This window comes from Coccinella septempunctata, chromosome 4, assembly GCF_907165205.1.
Source record: "Coccinella septempunctata chromosome 4, icCocSept1.1, whole genome shotgun sequence".
NCBI lineage: Eukaryota > Metazoa > Arthropoda > Insecta > Coleoptera > Coccinellidae > Coccinella > Coccinella septempunctata.
This window is the reverse complement of record NC_058192.1, coordinates 15503790-15531590: the sequence shown is the minus strand read 5'-3', so window position 1 is coordinate 15531590 and position 27801 is coordinate 15503790. Positions and strand designations below refer to the sequence as shown.

At 36.5% G+C, this 27801-nt stretch overlaps 1 protein-coding gene across 1 annotated transcript in view; it reads left to right on the top strand.

The window, feature by feature from the left end:
* Positions 1 to 27801, top strand: part of LOC123311437 (neuroligin-4, Y-linked) — a 381697-nt gene that overhangs the window by 296937 nt on the left and 56959 nt on the right. The window contains exon 3 of the mRNA XM_044895388.1: positions 23406 to 23603. Within this exon, the coding sequence (XP_044751323.1) occupies positions 23406 to 23603 (198 nt within the window). The remainder of the gene's footprint in view (positions 1 to 23405; positions 23604 to 27801) is intronic.

The window sequence follows — 27801 nt, the reverse complement described above, 5'->3', positions numbered from 1 at the left end:
AGATAAGTATTACGGATTTCAAACTGATCCCAACAGTTTGAGGAACACTGGTTCAGTTCCTCTGATAGGGTTTTCAGTTAGGAAAAGTAAAAAAGGGATCATATTTTATATCCGTGACCAGTTTTGTAATAGGCAACTCGGTACAGTACTCCGCATTGCATGAATTGAATAAATTACAGTTTTTGGGATGGTGTGTCAATCAGAGCCGGTGATGATTGAGAATGATTATAGGGGTTGGAAGGCTTTGTGATCATTTTCCGTTGAAAATTTTATGTGTTCACACTAGTGAACAGATAATGAGAATTGTTCGCAGATCCGGACTTTTTTAACAGGTCCCAAAATAACATTATTTCTGACCCTATAAAATTTTACTTTTCACAGCTTATTCTCAATTTTTTTATTCCGAGAAACGAAAATACGTTGTGGCGAAAACAATGGTATCGCCAAGTACAATTTTCTTTGTTAGATTTTTTCATGATATCCAGAATGTTTGAATAAAGGCTTAAGAATATTTATTTCTTTTTTTGTAGTTGAACTGACAATTTCAGGCAAGAAAGCCGAGATACAAAGAAGTCTCGTATTGATTTTTTCAACCCGTTATTTCTCTATATTTATAAGTGTACGGACAACATAGAGCAAAAAAATTGAAATAATTACTAACTTTTCAACGAAGTATCTAAAAAAAAAGTCCTGCAAAGAACTACCATATTGTGGAATATCGTTTCAATTTGGTAGGCGAATGAAGAGTCTTCTAACCCCTATCAATTCCACAATGAGAATGTGTTAATAGTGGTCCTAAATTATGTTGTACAAAAAAAAATTCGTTTTAGAATAGGAGTTACTTTGTTGGTGGAAGCAATTTTCGATTATCAGTGTTATATACAAGCTATACACTAAGAATTCAAAATGAAGGCTCATAAAATCTAAAAACTTTAGGAATTTAATACAACTTTCACAATTCTGTTTCGGATAGGTGACAATGATGAATTGAACATTATTCAAATAGTGAAGAGAGAACGATGTGACTTAGCGGTCTCTATAACGTCCAATTTTTGAGCACAAACAGTTCCACAATGAACCAACCACAAATGAATGGCGCGCAACTCCATAAATGAATTTATTTAATGAAAATCCTATATTCTCAGTGATTAAAACACTTGAATCGGAATAATCCCCAACTGATAGTACGTTGCAGCTTTCATGCCTGGTGAAATATCGACACCGAACTGTTCAACAGCTTAGGTATTAAATATACGGCTAGGTATCAAATTACGGTAACGCACTGCTACAATAAAGATTATGCTTTGTTCTGATCGTTGAAATAGATCTACCTATTCTGAATAGAGCTGTTCTATTTCAATTGTGAGGAGTATATTGAGTTTTGAAAATAAGATTGCGTAAAAGCTTGATGATTGAAAGGATATACGGAGTGTCCCAAACATAGCACACCACACTTCATAACTAGAAACGCTGTTTAGAATATAATTTTTGTCAATATTAATTTTTATTATGAGCTTTTCACTTTCAGAAACTCAAAAGGACAGCCTTAAAGACTAGAAAAAAATAGGTGGAACCATAGGGTTTTTTGCATTGAACGGACTATTGTTGTCTTCCAAAGAAAATTGCGAGGGTTTTATTGGAAAGTTTTTGTTTCAAGTCCACCACCCACTCTCGATGTTGGAGAAAAAACTATTAATATAAAATATATTTCTCACGAAACAATTTGAAACGGTGACATTTGGCATATACGTATGTAGATGACGATAATTGGATGCTACTTTGGCGTAGTTATAATTCCAGAATCTTATCACAAGCACATGCCCTACAATATTTTTAACTACGTGTATTATTCAGTTCAATAAAACTGGTTGGTGAACAAAGCGTTACACACTATTGTTGTTCGAAAGAAAACTTTGATTCAGTGATTCATTTCGGTTATAACTATACGCTATCATCAGACCTGCTGAAGTACAAACAATAGTGTGTTATTACTGCATATACTTTCTTAGATTGGAACATGCATTGAAATGAAAAAAGAGTTATAATATCATCAGACTCCTCTTAAGAAACGATGTTAGTCTTATTATACCCTTTGACGTTGAAACAATCATATTTTTTAGATATCAGCTATGCGAATTCAATCTACGGTTTAAATCTGCAACTGAGATTTCGCTGTTAACTTCCAAGGATCGTACTCTCCAAGCTCGTGTTTTCTCTCCACGAACGATCTATCTATAAAACAAAGTAAGGACGTTAGAATCGCTCAAGTAAAGGAGATTATGGAGCTTTTCGGCTCAGGCTCCTCCGCAACAATAAGAGAATAGAACCGACAACGGAGTCATAAAACATAATTGAAAGCTCGTCAGATAAAAAACGTATAGCACGTGGCCCGAGGGCTTCGCCCATTTCAGGATACCGCTGAATAGCCGAGCTGAGAACAGAAATAGGGAATAGTGTGCAATGAGATTTTGTCTTATGCAACTACATAAACTCAGACAAAAAAGACGAATGTTGAATGTTGTTCCGTAGACATAAATTTTGAAAATAATCTTCAGACAAGGAAAATTTCATTCCAAATGGCCCACAGGTCAACTTTAACTTTATTGTATTCGATATTTCTATTAATATTGAATTGATGTGGACGATACTTGATGAATAGTGAGACACACGAAACCAACGAGACGAGACCCCACTCCAATCTCGTCTCGTCTTGCCGATAAGAAATGAATTCTCGTCTCATGTCTCGTCTCATGTCTCGTCTCATGTCTCGTCTCGTCTCGAGTCTCATGTGAGTGTCTCAAAAATCTAGAACTCTCGTGGTCCATAACGTTTTGTGTAAGCGGAATATTTTAATCTAATACTCTACTTAATGTACCAGGTAATTTATTCTAATTATTTACCTTTCGAAATATAATTAATTATATTAGTTATAGTTCTTTAAAGTTTGTTAAATGAATTCTCTGTTATTTATAGACAGTATTACTCATATAAGATACCATCAAGTTAATTCGAAATTCACTCAGGATATGAACTGTTCGTATAAATTGCATAAATTCAAGGAACTATTCAAAGAGGAGACACCTCATATAAATATACCGATATAAAATAAAATGGTAGCTTTTTGAATTTCGATTAGGAAGTTGGATGTACAAGCTGGGCAAAATTCGTTGTCTACTGAGGTTATATCGAGAACTAAAGCAGTTAGAAGAAACGGATGACTCATTCTCGAGCTCTTTTTTCATGACTAATTCAAATCTGAAAACAGAATCGGCCTATCATTTTTAGATTTCGAGTAATAAATAAAAATTGAGATTTTGACGATTCCGAAAAGTTCTCATAACTTTTTTGTCTTTGAAGTTACAGATCTAAAACTTGAACCTTCTTAGGCACTTCCATACGTAGAATCTACTGTCAAAAGATTTTTTCCAATTCAAAAATAACAAATTCAATAAAAGTTTGCATTTAAAAAAATTAAAGTTCACCTAATGATTCGAAATGAAGAAATATTTTGAGCTCATCAGTGGATTCTACTTAAAAAAGTGCCTGCAGAAGGTTCAAGTTTCAGATTTGTATATTCAAGGACAAAAGAGTTATGAGAACTTTACGAAATTCTGAAACTCAAAAACGAAGTATCGTAGGAGGCTGCGCTTTTCACCATTCTTTGTTTCTCCGAAAATGAGCTCGGAAATATGTCATCCGTTTTGTTTTAGCTGCTATAGTTCTCGAGATCCTCTCAGTAGACAACGAATTTTGCGCACCCTGTACAAATCATTCGTTCATAATATAGGTGATATTGTATGAACCCGATAATTTCACCAGTTTTCGAGAAAAATTAAAGGCTTGCCTCATTATTAATGAAGTTGTTGCTGTGTTGCACTTCGACAGGTGAATGATTTTTGCTGTGACATTATAATCTATAATACTAATAATCTTCGTTCAACTTTAACACCATATATTCTACGAATATGGATGGCCTTCGAAATTCGAAATTTACCCGATAATGATGCGATTCCACGTTATTGACAAATCATTCATCAATTAGCCTGGATAAAAAGATTAACCCTTTCTCCATCAAGGATTTCCTATGCATGCCAACTTCCCCTGCTTCAGCATGGTCGTTTTTTCCTAGCGAACCACATCTGTAATTCGGAAATCCGTTTTCAGACTGATAAATCACTGATGACGCTTCTTCAAATCCGGGATAATTAATTCTTGGATTTTAAATTACCGGGAAAGCCACATACTGTCAGTACCAATTCTAAAGAGGCCTTTTCATGTTGGTATCGACGATCAAACGGAAATCGAGTGCAATTAGTCGGCGCTTCAGTCATGCGGCTATTCAGAACTGTGCTAATGGTTCTCCTTTCATCGACAGAATAAATAATAAACTGGATATTGAAACGCATGGGTAGGCCCTCAAACTCACCTTACTCGAATTACCGGAGTCTGAGTTGAACGAGCAAATATTTGGGTTTCGAAAGTTTAGTAAATCTTTGTCGAAATTAGTTTTCTATAAAGCTTAATATGATATATTGCTTTGGCTCACTTTAGGGGAGTCTGTTTATTCTGGTGGAAATAAAGCACGCCGCCTACGGCATTTCTTCAGACATCCTTTACGATCCTCACATATTAATGCTCTTTTTAGGATCAGGAGTACCGAGTGGAAAATTTATATGATGCGAAATTTCGGCGAATATCTGAACTCTTCGGTAGATATCTCAGTCAGGATACTCTTTACAATAAACCTGATAGTAATGAATTGAAGGTATTGGATAAGAACCTGTGAATTGTGAACTTCTTGACTGATAATTATCGAGATGGAGTTTCACAGTCACAAGAGAAAAAGCCAAATGTGATTTGGTGTATCATTCCTAAAATTTATTTCTGCTGAACAGTTTACGTTTAGCTTCCACTGCCCTTGGGTTGCACACACGTAACAAATTAGGAGGACTCGATAGTTTTGTCCTTCTATGAAATTATTTCCAAAAATGAAAGAGAACTATGTCATTCATTCAGTCTGATAGTGAATTCAGCTGTAATTGGCTGGCGTTTCTTTTGATTTATGAGAGGTTTTTTCAATCTCATGATATCGTATGTATCCGAACGAAAATAAAGACAACTGTACTGCGTTAAATCTATAGTATCTACATAGATCAAAAATTGAACAGCCATAAAATGCGCAAATAGTTGTGAATAATCTCCGATTTGGTCGAGAAAAAAGGTTCGAAGAATAATTCCAATTGAGGTTGGCGCTGAAATTAAAAACTACTCCATTACAACATTGTAACTTCCGTAAACGTGACCCAAGATTCAGTAAGGGCATTCATAGTTGATTTCAGAAGTCGGAATCATATAATAACAACTAAAAACAGCATCATATGATTTTCACTAACATAAGTTGTTTAACCGCTACACGTGTTTCGCTTTCACAATATCATCTTCATTTGGATGCACGTTATACCGTTATTGTTCATTTTAGTGAAAATAATATAAATCTGTTTTAGTTCGATTGTAGATTTTCATGGAAGATCCGTCACATCAATTCATTATAACTTGTGATTTTTGTGGTAATTTTCAAATGCAGTGCTATATCTCTTACCTAATGAAAGAATTCAAAGCCAAGCAACATTACCTTCTGACTTGTCAAAATCGCAAACTCTAGTCTAGTCTAGTATAGTCTAGTCTAGTCTAGAGTCTAGTCTAGAGTCTAGTCTAGAGTCTAGTCTAGTCTAGAGTCTAGTCTAGTCACTCCAAAGATATTGGTATTTCATCAATTTTGGTCCCTTAATGAATTACCCTGTATATTGTTATGATAATATTTTCTGTTACTGCTTTTAGTAAATGTTATAAGGAATATTTCTAATAAAATTAACATCACAGCTACCTTAGATTCGGGTGACTTGGGACGATTGTTGAATTCAACTTGTCATATTTTCAAAACGGTGACCTATTTTTATCTGAAAAAGAGGTTCTAATATGCTTCATGACTCAGACTATTGATTAGAATATATGTATACCATGCTTCAGAATTCGGATATAAATTTTGAAAAAAATGAAATATACTTGTCCCAAGTCACCCACCGATTTAGGAGGCTTGGAACACAAGTTAAAATCTATTGATTTCTCAACTCTCAAATGAAATAGGTGACTTGGGACGGTGTATAGTTTTGAAAAATCAAAATTTGTGATTATATAGTTGAAATTCGGTGAGGAAATTGAATGATAAACCCCTATTACTGCGAAAGTAAATATATTGCAACTCAAATGTAGAAAAACTAAACGAAACAAGGGAAATTTGAATTCTTTCATTCTTTGGTGATTCCTTTGTGGAAATAACGTAAATAATGATATCCTGCGAAAAATCGGCATATTTCCTTCTGCCAATGCGCCGCTTTTATCTATTCGGCATTGTCCCAAGTCACCCTATGAAAGAACAAAATAAATGAATGAGATCCGTGTTGTCGTTTGATTTGTAAACAATCTTATTTTTAACTAATTTCCCAATATCCCTCGTATCCAAAAAAAAATTACACATGCACAAAGTGAAACACATGTACAGGTCTCTAGAAAGGGCCATAAAAAAACGCTTTTACTCTCCTGAATTCGTTAATTTTTCCTGTCAATTCAAACGCTCTGCTCACGGCAAACTCAACAGGAATTAATTGTTAAACAAATCGAAAAAACCCTACACAATCTTATAAGTTTGTCCCTTCACTCATAAATGGTAAGAAACAAAGAAATCTGCAAGGGGGGGTAATTGTCCCAAGTCACCCGAATCTACCGGTAATCGAATGTTCACAGTATTGCAATATTTTCCATTCGATCTCCGCAAAAAATTTTCATCTCATCGTTTTCTGTAGCCAGCAATATAATATCGGTGAAACAATTTTCTCTGGCTAAATTATAGCCGAAAATCCTCCGATGTCTTACTCGAAGATTTAATCGATCGCAACCAGCAGGAAATTCAATTTGGGACGCAGTGTTCCGGTCGTCCCAAATTACTACATTTTTATATCTGCCCGTGCTAGCGGCAACTTCAACAATTAGGGAGAAAGAAAAGTTGCCACCTTGAACAGGGGACTGATTGGAGTTGGCCAGATTGTTACCGAATTTTTCTGTTAGGAAATTGGCAAAGAGTTCGCAACATAAGTCCGAAGAGTTGTTATATAGTTTTCACTTCATCTCGACACGCTCCATATTATGTGAATTGTTACGGAGGGTTTTCTCCCGCGATGGTTTTTTGCAAAAATAATTCAGATTCCTATAGGACAACTCATTCGAGAAAATGCTGGAAGTTTTCCAGAAATGGAACTGAAGAACTAAATTAATTGATTTCATTAACGTTGAGTTTTTTTACCACGTGTTTCGCAGTCACGATACCTTCATCTAATGTAGTAGTGAAAAAATTCTCTTTATTAAGAATCATGTAATTCGAAATGGGATAAATTCAATTTTCCCAGATCTCTATTTGAATTTCTTCCATTTTCTTTCGAATTGTTCCATGGATATCCATCCCTTCTATTATGTAATTCAGTAATTTAATAGACCTTCTTTTTTAGAAATTCTTCAATGAATAATTACCGAAGTAGCTATAAGAGTTGATTTACTAACATCAGAATCGCTTGGAACAAGGGGATTGAGTTTGTTCTTCAACAAAAATTCCACCTCTGCTCTTTATTATCCTGTTTCAAGATTAAATGATTACAGAAGATGCATCTTCAATTCCATGGTAATTAAAACTCAAGTTTTGTTTGCGTCGAAAGCCACATTCTGCCAATAATCTGAAGAGGTCCTTTCATGTCGGTATCGAGGATCAAACGAATATCGAGTGCAATTAATTCTGGTCTCCAGTCATGCAGCTATTCAGAGCTACTAATGGTTTTCCTTTCATCGACAAAATAAAAGTATACGGGATATTGAAACGTTCGGTTAACCGCAAAGACTCATCTCAATCGAGTTGCCTGTATTCAAATAGATTAGGCATTAGGTTATGAAATGCCTACAACATTTGTGGAAATAAGGTTCATAGCAAAGATTATAGAGTAGAAAGATAGGAAACGCCCTCATAACTCTAGTATCAAAAAAACAGACTATATTTTGGTCAGTGAAAACACGTTTTACAATGAGATGGCGCTAGAAACGTACTGTCGATACAGAAAAACTGTTTAATAACAGTTTTCTGTTTTATAATTAAGGGTCGCGAAATCCTAATTCTGTTCCTTGTATCTAATTTCAATATCGACTTAGTTGAGACCAGAAAACAAACATTCTGAGAGACAAAACAAAAGTTTAGTTTTGTTATCAGGATGTTAGTTTTCGTATGAACATTGTATGGAATCAATCGATATCAAGAGGTTACTTTGTATGCAACTGAACAGTGCATTCTACCGAAAATGTGTATGTAACAGTTAAGAATTCACGGCGCATGAATACTCGAGTAAATTCTCTGGAGAATTCTCGGCTGCTACAAACAGATTTCACACGAAATCGATGTATACGAGAAAATGTAAAACTATTTTAGCGAACGTAATCTTCACTCGTTTCGAAAATACTACCAGGTATTATTCTGAGGAATGAGAAACTCATTGTTTCACACGAAACAAATAATTCAATAGGTTCAACATAAGTTAATTTACTTGTAATACCCTTGACTGCATATGTAAGTAGCTATACCTACGTATATTCCACATCCTTTAAAACCAGCGAGTGTTGCTCTATCACTCCTACACAGTTCATCACAGAATTAATATAGATTTTCAGGGTTATTCAGTTAGAGCCCTGAAACACCAAATAAAATAGGGAACAAAACAAGGAAGCGATTACGTGAAGGCCATCTTTCAATAAGAGTCTCTTTTCTTATTTTGTTTCTCATTTTATTTTATTCTTGCATAGACTCGCCTTTAGTCTATTAAACTATCCTAAGGGAGGCATAACAATATGTCGTTGTTCTATTGCAGAATTAAAGGAGATAAAGTTATTTGATCAGCAACTGAATCAATTATTAAATATTTCTAAATTGTTCCGGAGAATTCGAAAAGAAAGAATTGAGAATACAATCAATTGAGCTCAAAAACGACAAGGAAGTGAGGCTATGTATTATGTGCCCGAAAAATTGAACTTTATACACGCTGATATATACCTTACTCCAGCTAATAACGAAATATTGGGTTGATAAATGGAAGAGAAGTAAAAAGAAATACCTAATTTCAAATGACAAAACCTATTTCCATTCGGTAGTATGGATGCGAGTTGAAATTGTAATATTACTAAATGAAATGTCACTGAAATGTACCCTCCAGTGTGTCCGCTCCTTGGATTCCTATTTTCCAAGAATCTCGACAAGGCATGAGCTCATCGTTCTGAATTAAACGGGATCTCTTGTTTTTGCAATCTGAATCCAATCCGGGTTTCCTTAGAAATAAATTACCAGTCATTGCCAACGTTACAAAATTGATACATTTCGTACCGACAAGACGCCGATGATCTTAATCTGGATGAGAAACGATCACCATCCTCCGACAGTAACCCGGAAGAATCCGGCGTAAATTAATGCCCTAAAAAGACGAAGGCCGTCTACGTTAAGTGTCTTCACTGCATCACTGCTGATGTGGTAGCAGAACTCGTAAGATAATCTTATTCATTCCGAAAATATCCTGAGCTAAAGATACGAAGAAATATAGAGAGAAAAAACCGACGACATAACATACATGACAAAGATCATAGCCGGTACCAGTTTCACAACTTAGAGAGAGTTTAGAAAAAACGTTTGATGAGACTCCTGAAGAAAATGAAGCCATATTGGCGTCATGTTATCATCCTAGTTATACGTTACCATAGCAACGAACAATAACTCATTAGAAGTGTCACTGTGAACTTTGAGGTCAAAAAAGTAAACCAAAGTTATGCAATAAATTAAAAGAAAGAAGATGTCCTCCGAAATTGTGAAAATCGAAAAATTGGAGTATCGAGCCATCATCAAGTACGTGTATTTAAAAGGGTTAAGAGGCAAGCAGATTTACGAAGACATGCTTAATACCCTTGGTGGTCAATGTCCTTCGTATGCGACCGTGAAAAATTGGACTGCAAACTTCAAAAGAGGTAAATTTTCCATTGAAGATGATGACCGATCGGGAAGGCCAGTTTATGTGTCAGTCCCCGAAAATATCGATGCAGTTCATGACATGATTTTATCAGACCGTCGAATTGGTCCGAAACGGATATCTGAAGCACTGTATCTTTCATACGATCGCGTTCATCATATAGATCATGTCAATTTGGACATGAGAAAAATTGCTGCAAAATGGATCCCCAAATGTTTGAATGTTGACCAAAAGCGTGCAAAGGTAGAAGCATCGCGTTCGATCTTTGCTCGATTTGAAAACGATGTAGACTTCTTGAACCGAATTTTTACTATGGATGAGACTTGGGTACATTTCTACAATCCAGAAACAAAGCAACAGTCGATGGAATTATTGCTACACTCTGGTTCTACAATACCTAAGACGTTTTGTGTCCAAAAATCTGCTGGAAAAGTTCTTGCTTCAGTTTTTTGGGATTACCATGGAGTAATCATGATTGATTTTTTGGATAAGGGTAAAACAAAAACCGGAGATTACTATTCGACATTACTGACCACTCTACAGGAAAAAAATTAAGGAAAAAGACACGGAAAGCTATCCAAAGGTATTTTGTTTTTGCAGGACAACGCCCCTGCACACAAATCTCATATTGGCATGCAAAAAATTCGTGATTTAGGGTTTGAATGATTAGAACAGCCCCCTTATTCACCAGATTTGGCTCCATCCGACTATCATCTCTTTCCTCAACTTAAAAAAAGTTTAAAAGGTCCTGTAGAAAGATTGTTTTCTTTAGCAGGTTCTTTTTATTTCCCAACAAGAGTCTATCTAATGACACATTTGAAATTTTGTGTTCCTGAAAGGAAATTCTTCTTTTACCTATCAATCGGCTATAGGTTGGACTAGTTGTAATTTATTCACACAACACCAGACTGTATTTTGTGATTTGTATTCTGTATTTTAAATGGAAACAGTTATACTGTAATTTGTATTTTATATTTCAAAAACGCAACTTGGAAATATTTTGTATTACGTATTCCAAATACACGCGAAATTGTACTTTGTAATTTGTATTTCAGTTTTGTTAGAGCAAAGCATGTATTTTTTCCAGCACTAGATTCAACTCCCTCAAGAATAGCTACTTGGGGACTGGTCCTCTACTGGTATGAATTCCTGAAGCATCTTGTGTGGAAAGTCTATTGATCAAAAATTCTGATTCTTTTGTTCAGTGTCCTATTGAGTTTGGAGCACTCTGGCACCAATGGCTGGGTAGAGAGGAAATTGAAAAGTTTAGGGGAATGATTGATAGCGTCAAATTTATCACACGTTCCCCTGATGGCTCATACTCCAATCTGAGAGATTGTACAAAAGTATATTCTTTTTACTCGAAAATTTTTGTTTCTTTTCCTATGGCACATATTGCGTAGGGTAATCGTTAAACTAGTCCAATAAACTAATTTGAAAATGCTCCAATACATGGTTTCCTGATCGCAAACACCTCAAGCCCAAATATAAGGACGTTTGGCAACATCTGCATACTTTCACTTCGTCCAGGATAATTTCCCGCACGGGTGGAAAATCCCAGGTGGTGCAGGTCGCTAAAATCGGAAGAGCGAGTTTCCATGAAACTCTGTCTCGTAGTTTCTCGTGTTGCCGAAATATTTGGATTTATCGAAACGTGAACTACTTTCATGTCGACGTTTCCGTTCTGATATTGAAACATGTTTTCGTCGCTTTTACGCTCTGAGAATTGTATTCATTTTTATTCCGCTGGCTTACTCGAATATTCAAGAGGAGATTCTTATAGTAAATATATTGTCATATGAGAAAAAACACTTATTTTCTTTAGAATCCTGTAAATTGAAACAAAATTAAAATTATAAAATGTATTATAATTTTATCGACCTGTTATTGTTTTTATTTTCAAATGTGCCAAGATTTTTCGAGAAAATAACAAGTTCATCAATCCCATTTTAGCAATACTGAGTTTGTTAAACTTACGAGGTCTGCATGAACAATAGGAAGATGGAATAATGATTGACGTCAGTGAAGGACAGACATGCAAGTGCATGGTTCCGAAAACTCTTGTAGTAGGATTCTTTTTATTTTCGAGTTGGAGCTCATAATTCTTACCTTTGTGAAAACTGAAAAAAAAACATGAAATAATATGGATGGATATTCAACTCAATCAAAACTTCCAGAAACTGATTTTGGTGAAAAAACCTTACATTTAGTATAAGTTGTGCTTAGCCATTTTTAATTTGGACAACGAATCAAAATATAATAAAAAAACGACAAAAGCAAATTCACTCTGGTAAAAGCCTAGGATTCAATGCCACACCATATTCCATTTCTACACACCCGACGAATTCATTAACGACTATCTCACAACGAGGAACTTCGTAAATCAATTGAAAAAAATCACATAAATGGTGTAGAGGGACTCCGGGAGATTTGCTTAGGTAGGAGACTTGAACCACCTCAAATATTTCAATTCAAATTTCGTGCTACTGGTATCGTGAATAGCTTGTGACATACTCTTAACAAGGCACGACTAGTGGCTGCTCAATTTTGGCCGCCATCAGAACAGCTCGGGAGTGAGAGGGTTGAACGTGATTTTGTTGTTAGGAAGTAAGAAATTTAATAATTTTAGTTTGTTACACTGTCTGAAAAGTTCAATAAGTGTGCGGTGTTATTGAATTTTATTGCTTTAATTGATAATTATTGTTTCACAAAGGATGAGCCTTTTTTATAATGTTTCAAAAAAACATCTATTGAACAGACTAAAAGGGAGTGCGGGAGTCTTGACCCATGCTATGGTCGGGAGACATAATCAGTGGTCCAAGTTTCGTGCACTGAGCTTAGTTAATAGTTTTAAATTGGATAATATAAATATTTATGAAAAATATATAAAGGTTCAAAAAAAGAAGAAACATCTCGGACATGAGTGAGAGTGACTCTGAAATAGAAAGTATGTATTTCATACGCTGATACATCTGATGATGAGAACCTTTACATAGACAATCGTTGGTCATTGGAAATTGTTTTCTTTCAATTTTTTCCTTATAAACAAACTTATGGTCAAATCTCTTTCACCTCCTGCTCAAGTCTCTCATGGGTTAGGGAGACATGAGTAAATTTTCGGTTCCTAAAATAGAATTGCTCTATCGTTACCCATTTGGGTATAATATTTTCACTCAAAAAAATGATAAGACAACATCTGATTACACTTGTCCTCAAGGGTGTCTCAAAAGGAAGCTAAGGGGGGTGCGAATCTATATCAAAATGTACAGCCAAGCCACTCTAAGGGCGCTGGATTAAGAAAGTCGGGGGTTCTTTGCGATACGATCTATATCAGAAAGCTCAGACTGAAGCTGAGCTTGGGGTAATGGTAGGACTGCTAACGGGACACTTGCCAAGATCTTTACCACATAGGAAAAGTCAGCAAATGAGGTATGAGGTAGTGAGGAAGGAAACTCAACGTCGCAATGCAACGCAACACCCCTTAAAATATACCCCTTTTCAAAAGTATCACTTTCCTGCTATTAGTGGAAAGTGAGTTTTTTCCCCACTGTTGCGGGAAATTGATACTTCAATTGAGGTAGAGAAAATGGATAAAGAAAAGTTCGTAGAATGTTACCAGCTCATTCGTGAAGTGTTCTTGCTATCACTTACGGTATTTTTAGTTTAGTTAGTGTACGTAATTGAAGAAAATGAGTGAAAATGTTCCTAATTCTCTTCAAAAAACAAATAGGTTCTGATCGAAGCAAATTGATGATTCCCTCAACTTTTTCTTCCGAAGTAATTTCAATCTTCAATCGAATCCAATCCACCAAATCTCTTTTTTTCCTGGAAAAAATTGGATATGCCTGCTCAGAATTGTTTTCCCTCCTCCACCAAGAGAACGAGTTATCAAACACATGCTAACCAACCAATAACAATGGATGACGAAGGAAGACGCCCCCGCAGAACCTCGGCAGTCAAGACCCGACCCCAAACCACCCTAAATAACTCCCGTATTATGGTTAACTATAAATTACTGCCGAATCTCGGATATTTCGCGCCGCGGAGTAAACACGTGATACCGAACCCCATAAATACAGGATAACACACATACACACAACGAATTCAAGACGCCAAATGCACCAGAACAAAACGTAATACAGATTTATGATCGGCACGGGAGCGAATGTGAGCGGGAAATACGTCAATTTTCGTATGCGAAGCAACAGAAGCTCAGCCCTACCTGACCTCAAACAATACATTCGTTCGGACGCCGAAATAAAACACAAAAACGGCCGTGTAAAACTTTGGCCGGGATGAGATATGACCGTTTGAGGATTCAAATGCGGTTAAACTGGTGTAACTTTTATAGGTGGACAGATTTCGGACTTTTTCGTATCCCATCGGAGACAAATGCGGGTTTGTTCCTGATCTTCCCGCTTCTGGATCCGGAGTGTTGAGATGGAAATTCCACTTGGATCGTTTGAGTTTCTGCATGCTTGGGAATTTATACGAATTTTATCCGTTCTTCGTGACAAATCGATGTTGAAGTGTGTTGTATACCGAATGGAATTTTTGTCTTACGGCTGCTTTTTATGGATTGTCATTTTACTCATCAGGTCAGTCTCTGCTACCAACTTATCTATTGTTGACATGAATACTTAATCGGGAAATGTTGCAACTTATAATGTGTTGACAAGGAAGCGTTACATACAGAAATTTCGTCACGAATTTAGGCCCGTATTAATAGTCAAATCTCAAGTATTGAGAATGTCTTAAGTAACATCTTGAGACACCAGTCTAATAAATAAATTCGACTTGGGACTCTGTCAAGATGGCGTCTCAATCGGCGATCTCACTTGAGTAGGCGTTTAATAATAAATGTGACTAAAGTCCTCGAATTATCTCAAGATAGGTTTTGGGAACGTCAAATTTTGAGTATAGTCGAACCCTGACTCAAGATGATCTCGAAGGAATGTTGGGTTGGTTTGCTTTGTGAACTAACAGTAATTTAATTGTCTTTTATGCTTCCAAAAATCGGCATTATTAAAGTCAATGTGAAATCCATAGGAGATGTGGTCAACTACTACGACGAAATCGATTTCAAGTTTATCGTAACAGAAAATCAGACTTTTCAATTAATGTCCAAGCCATTGTTGGGTCTAGTACAGAATTTTTGGATGTTGTCCCAAGATGGGCAGAAAGCATGCGCGACTCCGGGATCTTTCAAAGTTCACATGAGGTACACACAACATGTAGTGGATGGGCGTCTTGTTGGGGATAATGGTTACCCATCATTACCATTTCTACTAACACCTCAACCACAAGACCCTCCATCCATGAGGTACAACAAAGATTGACAACATGACCATAATATCTTGTGTATTTTTTTATTGCGATTTTTTGCATTGATTCACTCTGTGATAATTTCTCTTGTCCTCAACGCAGTTTCACGCCATCTCGTTGACTTACCCAACTCCAAAGATAGAAACTCCTACTCCCCCTCAAGTTTGAAGTATTGAGGATACTCTGGTCCTGTGGGTGATATCTCACAAGGTGTGGGCCTCATGCTATAGGATGGAAGCTGCAGTCAGGTGTTACATCCAGGGTTCTGCTGTTTGTAAAGCTAGAGTGTCCTACATCGATGGCACTACTTCCCACAGCTTACAGAAAGTTATTTTTGTAATCTGTGCTACTTCCGCGATCTGACTATTAATACGGGCCTTAGAATGAATGTTCTTCGGTTTGGGGATAGCTCAGAACAAGCGTCTTTAAGCTTTGCATAAGCTGACCCTTGTTAAAGAAATCGTTCAAGCGCCACAGAACGCGAAAATCTCCATCACAATCCTTCAGCATGACTTTTACAAGAGCAATCAGAATTTAAATCTTCATCGGAAAATTTCTTTCATTTTCTTCGAGTCGCCGGTCCTAGCGCACTCTAGGTGACTCATTATAAAATTCATTACGTACCGTCCTCGCTTGAATGGAATGCCAAACATAAATGGAATTTTTGCTATGAATATTTCCCAGAAAATTAAAAACTCTGCTCAAAGGTGCTTTCCTCGGAAACCAAATTTCCAAAGGGTTCCAACGCAACAAGCACAGCCATTGGTAAAGTCGCGATCTCCTTCTCGTTTCATCGACTGCTTTATCTTCTTCAAGAAAACTTGAAATTAAAAAAGTTCCCTGATTCATTTCGAAACAGGGCGAAGAATATAATTAAAATGGGTTATTTGATAACGAAAGCCCCCAAGGTATATGAAGTAAGAAGTTATAAGAAGTTATTTGATTCTGAAGATCATTTCGGAGTTTGATTATGGCAATGTAACATTGATAATACAATTTTTTTGGTCTGTAAACAATTCTCTGATATCTATAATTAAACTCCAGAGATCTCAATATCTTTTCCTTTTATTGGGTTTAGCAATCTTATGATTATTTTTTCCAATCGGAGAAAGGATTTCATTGTTGGATTCATCTGAAACTGAATATTGCTCTCCAGACTATTGAATCACAATTCTCGATGTTTACTGACGAAGGAGCTCAATTTATTTACTCTGAACCGAAGAAGTTTTCAATTGGTAGTCCATGCTGGTTATCTAATGAAGTACCATTATGAAGTAAAATTCGGATGTTTTTCGGTTTTCCAAATGTTCATTACAACAAGGGATTTTTAAAATTCAAAAATAGTTGGTATGTACAGGGCGAGTCTTTGACTCGTACGAATATTTTAACAGCAGATTCTTGAGGTCAAAGGAAACGCCTTTTTCCTTTACCATTTTTTCCGAATCGGCTCAGTTCAAAAGACACAGGCAGTTGAAAAATCATAAAAAAATGTTATTTTCAGTTCTATCTCAAAAATGGTTCTATCGAATGAGATGAATGTTGTAATAAAGTTTTTCATTTATTTGATGAGTCTTCGAACAAAAGATATCTCCCACGTTTCCCATCATAACCATCAAGCACCATAAAAATAACAAAAATTCAAAGAATCCAGCACTTGAAACTGAGTTGAACGCTATCTGGTGAAAAAAAAAGTATTTCTCATATTTTCCCGTATGATTCCGCCGTTTTCTAGTAATTTGATGTTCGAAAATTAAAAAGTATCTGTGAAATTTGAAAAATTGGGTACTTTAGCTGAATACATCTCTGTTTGGAAGATCCACAGATGTGTAGTGAAATAGATTTAGCTTGTTATTCTGAAGGTAATTTTGTTTTTCCAGAGGTGGCACAGCTCATTATGAAAATTTAAAATGACTATATCATGTTATCAGGGCCTAATCGGAAAAAATGGCAAAGGAAAAAAGTGTTTTCTTTGACTTCAAGAATCTACTGTTAGAATATTTGTACGAGTCAAAGACTGACCTTGTATAGTGTCAGTTTCATTACATTATGATGAAAATGAATCCAATAAAAATTTTCAACCATGAGACCAAGCACGCATATTTTATGACCAGCATTTTCCATACAAGATCATCGTTCATTAAAATTTGGATTCAATGAGCATTTAGGGTAATGGCTTCAAAAAGTTTTATGCTATCAGAGTATCTGAAGCTATAATGACACAACAATGACATGAACTTTTATTGGCCAGGAATGTTCCCACAAAACAGATGTTTTAATGGTTTTCCAGTTATATTTCACCAGAAATTACAAATATGGATCAACCATTACTTTGAAGTAGTATCTTTTCTATGCTGGAGAATACTAACAATGTACATGAATTTCATTTATACAGGGTACAAATATCTGGACACTTAAGCGTTATAAATTAACGGTTTAAGATCTCCGCCTTTATTGACTTCGACTGTTACTTTAGGTCGCTTGTTTGAATTTGTCCCCTAGCCAACTGCTAAGATTACACATTATGTGGGTTAGGTAATAAGGACCATCGTCTATCGTAAGCGTACAATGCGGAAACAACTGTAATTATCAAACCTAAACTTGGCTTAAGAGGGTTAGCTACGGATTTCGGTTGTTACTCAACCGTACAAATAACCGTATTCGATGGATCCGAACAGAGGTTCAGGAATCTATTTCGTGGCCCGATGCATATACTCGGACGGTGTGTATAACGTAACTGCAGTTATTTCGCAATCGAAATCTGATTGAAATGCGGAAAATCTCACGCCGAACTTTCGGGCGAATCGAATTTTGCGGGTTTCGATGTTTAAAAAGCATCGGGATTGGGATTCGATAGAAATTGCAATTCGTATCGGAAGATAGCGTTGAGGTGCATTCGGCTGAGAGGGAAATTTCTGAGTTACCACATACTTTCCGAAACTAAACAGTTCATCCTCTAGATATCTTTGTAGTTTCCAATAAAACCTTTCGAATGAACTCAACAATACCAAGTTCGAATTCCAAATATTTTCAAGACACATATGTAATTCTTTCACCTTTTGATGAGTACGTCTCTATTGAGAGAATTGCTGAAAGTTTTATCAATTCACCAGTGGACAATGAGACTCGGATCATGACTTCGTGACGTGAAGCTGCAAATACGACGTTGAGTTTCCAGAATGACTTTTGTCATCGATGGGTCAACTTGAGGACCTTGGTACAGCTGATAGCTCTGAAAAATTCGCGAATAGCAAAGTAGGTGAATAAAGACAATATGGAAAATGTTAAAAAGCCAGAACAACTTCGGGGAAGAAAGTCACAGAACAGTACGTCTGCAAAATAAGTCATAGAGCTTTCAAACGTGAGAAGAGGAGGTGATAAGACGAGGGAATAATAATTTTCCAATTAGGCGAAAGACAGGCAGCAGTTGGCCACAATAAATAATAATAACATTTAATAATAATAATAACATTTATTTGTTTCCGTGTGTGTACAGAAAAAACTTTTAATATAAACGATAAATGTTCACACCATCCCGGACGGTGAAATGCACCTAGGCATATTGCCTGTATTGTGCCCCTCACTCGCCCTTGGATGAGCTGCATTCAATACATGTGGCATATTTTTATAAAAGAAACAAAAGGAAAACAATTACTCTTCAACAACTTAGAAAAATAGAAGAGACAGCAGAAAGGAGGGGTGGGCGCAAAGGAGAAAAGAAAGAAAGTTCATCACGATCGTCTAGAAAATATCAAAAATCGAAGGATTACTTATGATATAGCTTTTGAGGTCCGTTTTGATCTGCCTGAAGTTGCTCACATTTCTCAGATGTGCAGGAAGCAGGTTATACAGCTTTGGACCAAAGTAAAGGAGGAAACGCTGTGTATGTGCCTTTCTGAAGAGGGGGATACCAACATTTCGGTTTTCAGTAGATCTGGTTGTTTTAACTGTGATAATGTTGTACTTATTCATATTCGAGAACATCCATTTTAAGCATTGATAACTATATATAGATCTCACATTGAGTATCCCTGTCTCTAGGTACAGTTGGTCAGTTGGAAAAAGCCTTTCTTTCCTAAATATGATTTTAACTATTGAATTCTGGGTTGTTTGTAAATGCCTTAATGAGTTGTCGAAAGTACCACCCCACACCATAATGCAATATTGTATAATTGACTCAGCCAGAGCTTTGTATACAGTTAATAAGTTTTTTCTAGAAAGAATATCTCTTAGCCTATAGAATTTATAGAGGAGAAGTCGCAATCTTTCAGCAACATTGGAAGTCTGTTTATCCCATCGCAAGTGATGATCAATCAAAATTACCAGATACCTAACAGTTTCAGCTTTTTCTATAGAAGGACAGGAGCAATTATTTCCATCTTTGTTATTACAAGTATTTTTATGTATGTGAAATTTCATCTCAGTAGGATGTTCGCCAGATATCAGAGAAAATTCCATGTACTTTGTTTTATCCATATTCATACTTAACAGGTTATTATTCAACCAGCATTGAAATTTCTGCATATTAGTCTCAGCATTATTATGTACTTCTTTCCAAGATTTTCCCTTGAATACTATGGCTGTATCATCTGCATAACATACAATATGTCCTTGGAAATTCACTATCTGAGTTAGGCTATTGATGTAAACCAGAAACAAGATGGGGCCTAAAACTGTCCCCTGTGGTACTCCACCAGTGGAGTAAAGGAGCTAAGCCTGAAACTTTTCCTGTGCCTCCTTGTCTATCTCCTCCGTTCAGGTCAAAGCACTGTAAAGTCTTGATTTGAATCAAAGCTTAACAAAAGCCTCTTACTAGCGTCAAGAAGGTCCAAAGGCACTTTATAACATTTGAACAGTTCACTGTAGGCTGTGACACCTTAAGTGTTCAAAATAAACCTAGCTCATAACGGTGATGAATGCAGATTTTGTTTGCACAAAAACGAAACTGTCCCTTGGTAGTAAGGCCATCAATTCTGTTCTCCAGAGAACATATTGGTTCGAAACCTTGTTCAGCAGATACACTCTTTCGGTAAGAGAGTTGTAGGTTTACTGAGTTTTCGTTGCACTGCTACCTAAGATCTACAGTGCCCCCATCAGAGATGTTTTCACCGCTTTGTAGTCTAATCGCCATATGGCTTCATAGTTCTAACCAAACTTTGGTATCTGGTCTGGCTTAAAGGAGGGTTCTTTCTCGTCCAAAGAATTTTTTTGAGTTAGCTTGCAATGGCGAGGCATTCTGTCAACAGGTGATCTGGAGTTTCTTCCTCCTTCTCACAGATTCTGCACTTGTCAGTTTCTGCTAGATCATTATCTTAAGGTGCTTCCTGAGGCAACAATGGCCTTGGAAGAATCCATCAAGAGGATCTGGCATATTCTTGCTAAGATCCAGATACTTCTCAGGTTTCGCGTTGTTGAAGTTCCCAAGGAACGTTTTAGGAAGACTTCTACAGGTTGTTTCTCTTTTGGTTTTTTCTTGTCCTGAAACGGTTTCTTGTAGGTACAGTTTCCTATATCACAGATATGTTCAAAGCTAATGATAGGAGTTATGCCCCTTTCCTGGTAAGCGTACTGGGCTCTTTATTACCCTTGATTATCAAGTGATCGGAAACCCAGACTAAACAGACCTTGCTTTTCTTGGCTATTTCGTTCAATTTTCTTCGGCACTCACATACCATCTTAGAATCGAGGACATGGATGCCCCGATGATGGCAACCTGACTGTCAGAATATGCTATGTCGTATTTCTGATGGTTTCCTTATAGGTTCATCCCCAAACATCTGTCGATTGCAAATTATTTTTGCCTGAAAGACGTTTGGACAGCAGTCTAGTGAAAGAGAGCATCTGCCAGCCCCTGATACTCTTGCGCTAGTGCCTGTCGCGGTTTTGGAATCATCTTTATACTATTCAATAGTATAGCGGTGTGTTCCATTTCCCAATCTCCCTTTCTACTCAGCATCGCTGTGAATGTTTTTCTCGATGTTCCACTTATTATTCTGGAGTTATTTCTAGTTCATTGAAATGAATATATGTATGTTTATTTTAAGCTATTTTCCAGGAAATCACTCTGATTCGATTGGAAATTGAAATTGAACCACTTTACATTGCGGTAAATCGTAAGAGTCGATGAATTTCTTAACGAAGCTCCCTTGAGTGCCCCAAAATAAGCTACACTCTTCTTTGTGTTGTAGAGCGGAGAACTTTTCGAAGTTCCCTTCACAAAGTTGGTGAATCATTCACATCGTAAATTCTAAAAGACCTCGCCAAAATCATATTTCCAATCATATGTATGTTGAACGGATAACTGAATCAATTCATCTCCAGCGAGGCTCATTATCGGGTGGCAATTAAACGAAATTCGGTGGAATCAATGACGGGTGAGAGAACAAAATTCAACACCGTGTTTCGCTCCGATCGTCCGACCTATGAAAATTAGCAGCTATGTAATTAGGCAATTTTGCGGCCCTGCTGGCCGATTGCATCGCTTGATCGTATGACTTGTTGGCTCGGCCAGGCAGACTATATGGGGGCCCATCGGACACGGGTATTTTCGACGGCAGGTTCACGCTTAGCGATGTTCGAACCAATGGATGTTTACATACCGATGAGATTTCTAGATGTAAAATCGGTCATTTGAGGTTTGCAACGATAGCGAACATTTCCAGTGTCACTTTCCCTGACACCAGAGGCGAAATACCCATAAATGTACCTAGGGACGCGAAGTTACAGGCGTGGAACGTGCGTGAAAAATCATAGAATTAAATGTATGTGTAACTATTGCGGTGAGCGATGTTTTTCCGTTCAACCATAACAGGCAATAGACTGAACTTGTTAGCAATACTTACTCGACATCGAATCAAATTCTACAGTGTGTATACTCTAGATGCGTCAAAAATGCGGGTGATTTCTTATCAGCAAGCAATAATATTCCGAGAAGTAACATGGGGTTAAATATGTATCTCTTTTGAGATGTAGGATGTCGAAAATGGAAAAGGAACATTTATCACGTTTTCGTTGATTAGAGTGAAAGAGCAAGAGGTATTCCGTTAAAATTTCCGATAAGTTAATAGTATTTCTCATTCTAAACAAAAGAATCAGATGAATTACCTACTGCTTTCAGCTTACCGCACAACGACTGCCAAAACAATAGGTACAAATGTATAAATACTTCTCATAGTTTTGATTATTTATCTGATAATTCCTCAGGGTTTTCTACTTTATTAGGCTTTATTCTTTGAGGCGTTTTGCTTTAGACAATATGACCAGGTGTACCTTCTTTTTTGATCAACATTCCATGGATTCAGAAAATGAGAGTTTCAGCTGCAAATTCTCATCTCACGAGAAGTTGGGGTGATTTTGATGGGTGCTTACCCATGGAATAATAACTGAACTAAGATCTAGGTGGAAGAATATTTAGTAATTTCGAGAAAATATCCCATACAATTTTGATTCCATGAACTAGAACCTATGGAAAGTTCCTATTTTTGACACTACATATATCTCAGAAGCGGTGCATATTTTAAATATTTCTTTTTACGAAATATTTATGTTATCGAACAAGGGATTGCAGTTTGTTCCCATCTTCAGTTAACACTCTTTAAACTGGGACGCTTTCAAGAGTAAAAGCGTCTCAAGAGGCAAGAAAAAACTTTCGAATGACAACAGTACCTACATAAGAATATAGATTACATCGATCCACTAATTCTTTATTTTCACTAAATTATAACAATGAGTTGATTATATTGGTCCTCAGCTGTTGGAGAATCTCCAAAGAATGTATCATCAGTGTCCAGAAGATATAGGTACCTTATATCACTAGTTGGAGATTGAAGATTTGTTCAGGAAATTATTTCCGTCAGATTTTAATTGAAATAAGTTCTTCTTTCTCGCTCTAGCAATAATTGTTTATGGATCTTTATTCACATCTCTCCATCTGACCTACAGCTGCGTAATGTGAATGTGTAATTCAACCTTCTCTTTTTTCAGGATTCCTGAATGCGAATACCGATCCTTACAGTCGGTCGCCTGCTAATTATGGGCTGATGGACCAGATTGCTGCCTTGCATTGGATCCAGGAGAACGTAGCTTCCTTTGGAGGTGATCCTACCAACGTGACAGTTGCTGGCCACGGAACCGGAGCTGCTTGTGTCAATTTTTTATTGACCTCCAGTGCAGTGCCAGAAGGTAAAGAGAATTTTTTTTCAGGCATATCCTAGGTAGAATGTATTCAGGACGCTTGCTCTGAAGGATCCTTCCCCTTTTGGGAGAGTTTTGAAGGTTGTATTCCAACGGAAATACATCAAACTAATATTTGTGTCACAATTCCTCTATTTGTGATAGCTCAGAGTTGATCTGAAAAACAATCGTCCTGGATTTTTGTTCCAAATAGGTCAAGGACAACATTTTCAATTAGGCGAAGGATTGGCAGATGGTAGTATATGTATAAGTGGAAATTCTGAAATGTTTAGGCATATCCATGGCTTTAGAGTCCTTAACTCCACCTAATTTTTCATATACTCAGGAGATTTCTGTTACCTGTGCTAAGATGCTATTTAGAAGTACCTACTGGTCGACAATTTTGGTACACCTTAAGGTCATACTCTTAACAGCATACATATATCTATCTCCAGACTTGAATCCCTCAAAACGGTTATTTTTGAACGATTCATCAGGAGTACCTCTTTCAGGGAAAGCTCTAAGGAATACTATTTTTCTACATATCATCTGACACACTATGGTAACAGGAGAAATTGGTCCAGACGAGGATGACTAGCCACTTAATAACTAGAATCATAAGCAAATGGAGTGTCTTGGTATCCTCAAATAATACTTCAAATTTGAATTTATTAGGTATCTATTTTTCCAATTTCAGAAGTATCCAATGCTAAAAAAACTGATTAGTTTAGGTACTTTCCAAGGGTTGTAGCACCCTTAATGAGTTCCAAAAATGAGTTCAATAGAGGAAGACCACTTTTTTTATGTTCTATCATCTTTTGAAATATTGTTCGACATTTTCACTTCCCATTGTATAACTTAAGTCAACCTCGTGTGTCTATATCTTCGATGCCATGCCACCAGAAATATTCAGACATGAAAATGGAATGAAACCCAAGAATATTAACATTACGTTATTAACAGTGAACATATTTCCAGTGTAGTTGAAAAGTTGAGAGAGCAGAGGAAAGTTGATTGGCAGAGAGTCAAAAACAGCGGTGGAAAAGCTTCATAGTTTGTTTTACGAAATAATATGAAAAGAATTCATCACTTCCACTTCTGCTTTCTCATTAAGAGAAGCAGCACCAACCTCGTGAAGTTTGCTAATGTAAAATATTTAAAAGTTTGAAAGACCAAAAGGAGATATCACAGATGAATTTTATACTATGGGTCGCAAATGTCTAGAACTGAAATCCGGAACTTTCCATATACTTCACATGGTAAAATCATTTTGCGGGGTAAGCATGTTTTTGAAGTTTTGTAGTGCAACTTGCAACTACGCATAAAAACATGATTTTCCCATGTAAAGTCTATGGGAATTTTAAACTGGATTATATCTTCTTAGAAGCGTTCAAACTTACCATTATTGGTTTTTTCTCATCTTGGAAAAAAGAAAACACTTTTCAGTCGAAGATTTGAATTTTTTTATCAATTTCTCATAAGATAGGGATTACTCCTATTTCAGAAAAATAAGGAATATTATGCACAAGGTTTGAGCACTCTATGGTCTCGCAAATACGTGAATCACCTTGTATACTCTTCGTGAATATGGACCCCAATTGATCTGAAAAAAATTCAAAACAATAAAATTTGCGGAGCCCAATCAAGGACAAAATATATCACCTAACTTCATAACCATCCGAACATAAAGTCGAAAATGATTCAATATGATATCTCAGAAAAAACTGATGCTTATAAAATGGACTCATTCAATCTAGGAAAAACTCCGTGAAGTTTTCACCTTTATTAACGCGATAAATTGAAAACTTGCCGAGAGTTGCACTCATACTCTAGAGTCTAGAGCAAACCCTCCATTTTGGAATATTAGGACGAGCGAATGTTTGATTAACTAGTTGTCCGCCACGGTAAGAAAGCAATTTCAAAGTTTCAGCTCGTACCTACTATAATTAACTCATGGTGGATTCGCCAGAATCGGAAACGAGTCCTACGGGAACCTGTGTTTAGCTGCGGCACAGGCAAATTGTACTAGTTCTGCAGTCCTGCTCAGCCGTTAACCCGTAAAAGATGGATTGGCAACAGGTCGTAGGTCTGCGTCTCATTTGGAATTCTTGGGCTTAGGGGATACCGGAGTAGCCGGAAATGATCCGGTATACCATACAATATGAAAATCTGACCTGATGGGTGAATTAACCCAAATTCAGGGTTGGCATTGTAGTAAACGGTGGGGAAAACTAGGGAGGAAGTGTAATTCAACATTGTTTCCGACAATTGGATTACCCTTCTAAAGCAGTATAATTACACAGAATAATTAAAGTATGTATCTAACTACATTTTTCGCATAAAGGGAAAATTATGCACTATCAAATCAATCATTTTTTATGGAAGTTTCAATTTTATAGAGATCAAAATCAATCAAGAAGTTAATTAGAAATATCTTCATCAATTCACATAAATCTTAGGGTGTGTTTTAATTTGTCCATCTATCAACTTTATTGTTAGGTATTTATAAGTGAAATCATAGTAGATTTAAATGTAAGACATACTAAAAACTGAAAGAGTAACCCTTCTAGTGATGAATCTAGACATTTCATCCACCCCGGAGCAACCGTTCGGTCTTGAGGAAGTTTTAACTGAACCCAACTTTTAGGGATTTTTTCGACGGTTAGCTTTCGAGTAGTTTTTCTACCAGGATAATTATCGTAGATCTGAATGTGATACATATTCTGATAGAGCAATTCTTCTAGTAATAAATCTGAAAAGCTCACCCATCTCGGCGCAACCGTGCGATCTCGAGGAAGTTTTAACTTAATCCAACTTTTTGGGAATTTTTCAAAAGTCAACTGTCAAGTAGTTTTTCTTGCAGCATTATTATCGTAGATCTGAATGTGATACATATTCTAAAAGAGCAACTCTTCTAGTAGTAAATCAGAGAATTTTATCCATCTAGGTGCAACCGTTCGGTCTGGATGAATTATTAACTGAACCCATCTTTTTCATGATTTTTCGAAGGTCAGCTTTCGAGTCGTTTATTTTTCAATAAAAGTAACCGTAGATGGAAATGTGATACATATTCTGAAAGAGCAACTTTTCTAGTAAAAAATCTGAGAATTCCATCCATCTCGGCGCAACCGTTCGGTCTTGACGAAATTTTAACTGAACTCATCTTTTTCAGGATTTTTCGAAGATCAGCTTTCGAGTCTTTTATCTCTCAATAAAAGTAACCGTAGATGGAAATGTGATACATTCTGAAAGTGCAACTTTTCTAGTGATAAATCTGAGAATTTCATCCATCTCGACGCAACCGTTCGGTCTTGACGAATTTTTAACTGAACCCATTCTTTTCAGGATTTTTCAAAGGTCAGTTTTCGAGTCGTTTATCTCTCAATAAATTTAACGGTAGATGGAAATGTGAAACATGTTCTGAAAGAGTATTTCGGTGCAAGCGTTCGGTCTTGACGAATTTTTAACTGAACCCAGCTTTTTCAGGATTTTTCGAAGGTCACCTAAAAAAGTTCTTTTCCGATAGGTATCTCTAAAACGGTGCCTGGACAAATGAAAAAAGCGGGTAGACAAACATGGACCTACGATGGGCAAACGACTTTTGGTTTCAAAATTCGCATTTGAGTGTGCCAGCTTCACATAGCTGGCTGACAAATATCCTGATCATAACAAATTTTCAAGTTGTGAAATATTTTATTTCGATTTGTTTCCCTTTTTTCTGTGTATCCCTGTTGAAGTCGATGGTTTGTTTTACTCTACAGACAAGAAAATATTTATAGAAGACTATCCATAACGGTTTCGTTCTGTTGCACCTGAATTAATTAGAACCAGCAGGGATTCAGAAATCTCCATTCCATTATGAAATATTCTTTCTGAAAAGACCACATCATAAACCCGAACTCAGAGAATTTGAGAATTAAAATCATCAACCTCTGCATGCCTTCATTCAGTTGCAAATATTAAATTAAAGCGTATGATAAATTAATAATTTTCGCATTCAATTAACGTCCGCCGAATGCTAGACCTATGACGGGAAAGATACTAATTTACTCATATTTAACCGCCAACTGGTGGAATTACTCCTTGTTTATTCAGTATTATCTGCATATGAGGGATTCCTTCAACGTATCAGGGTCTAGGATATTACTCTAGCGAAGATTAACCGCTGCGGCTGTAGATCCCGGTGAAGGGGATGCCCAAACCTTCC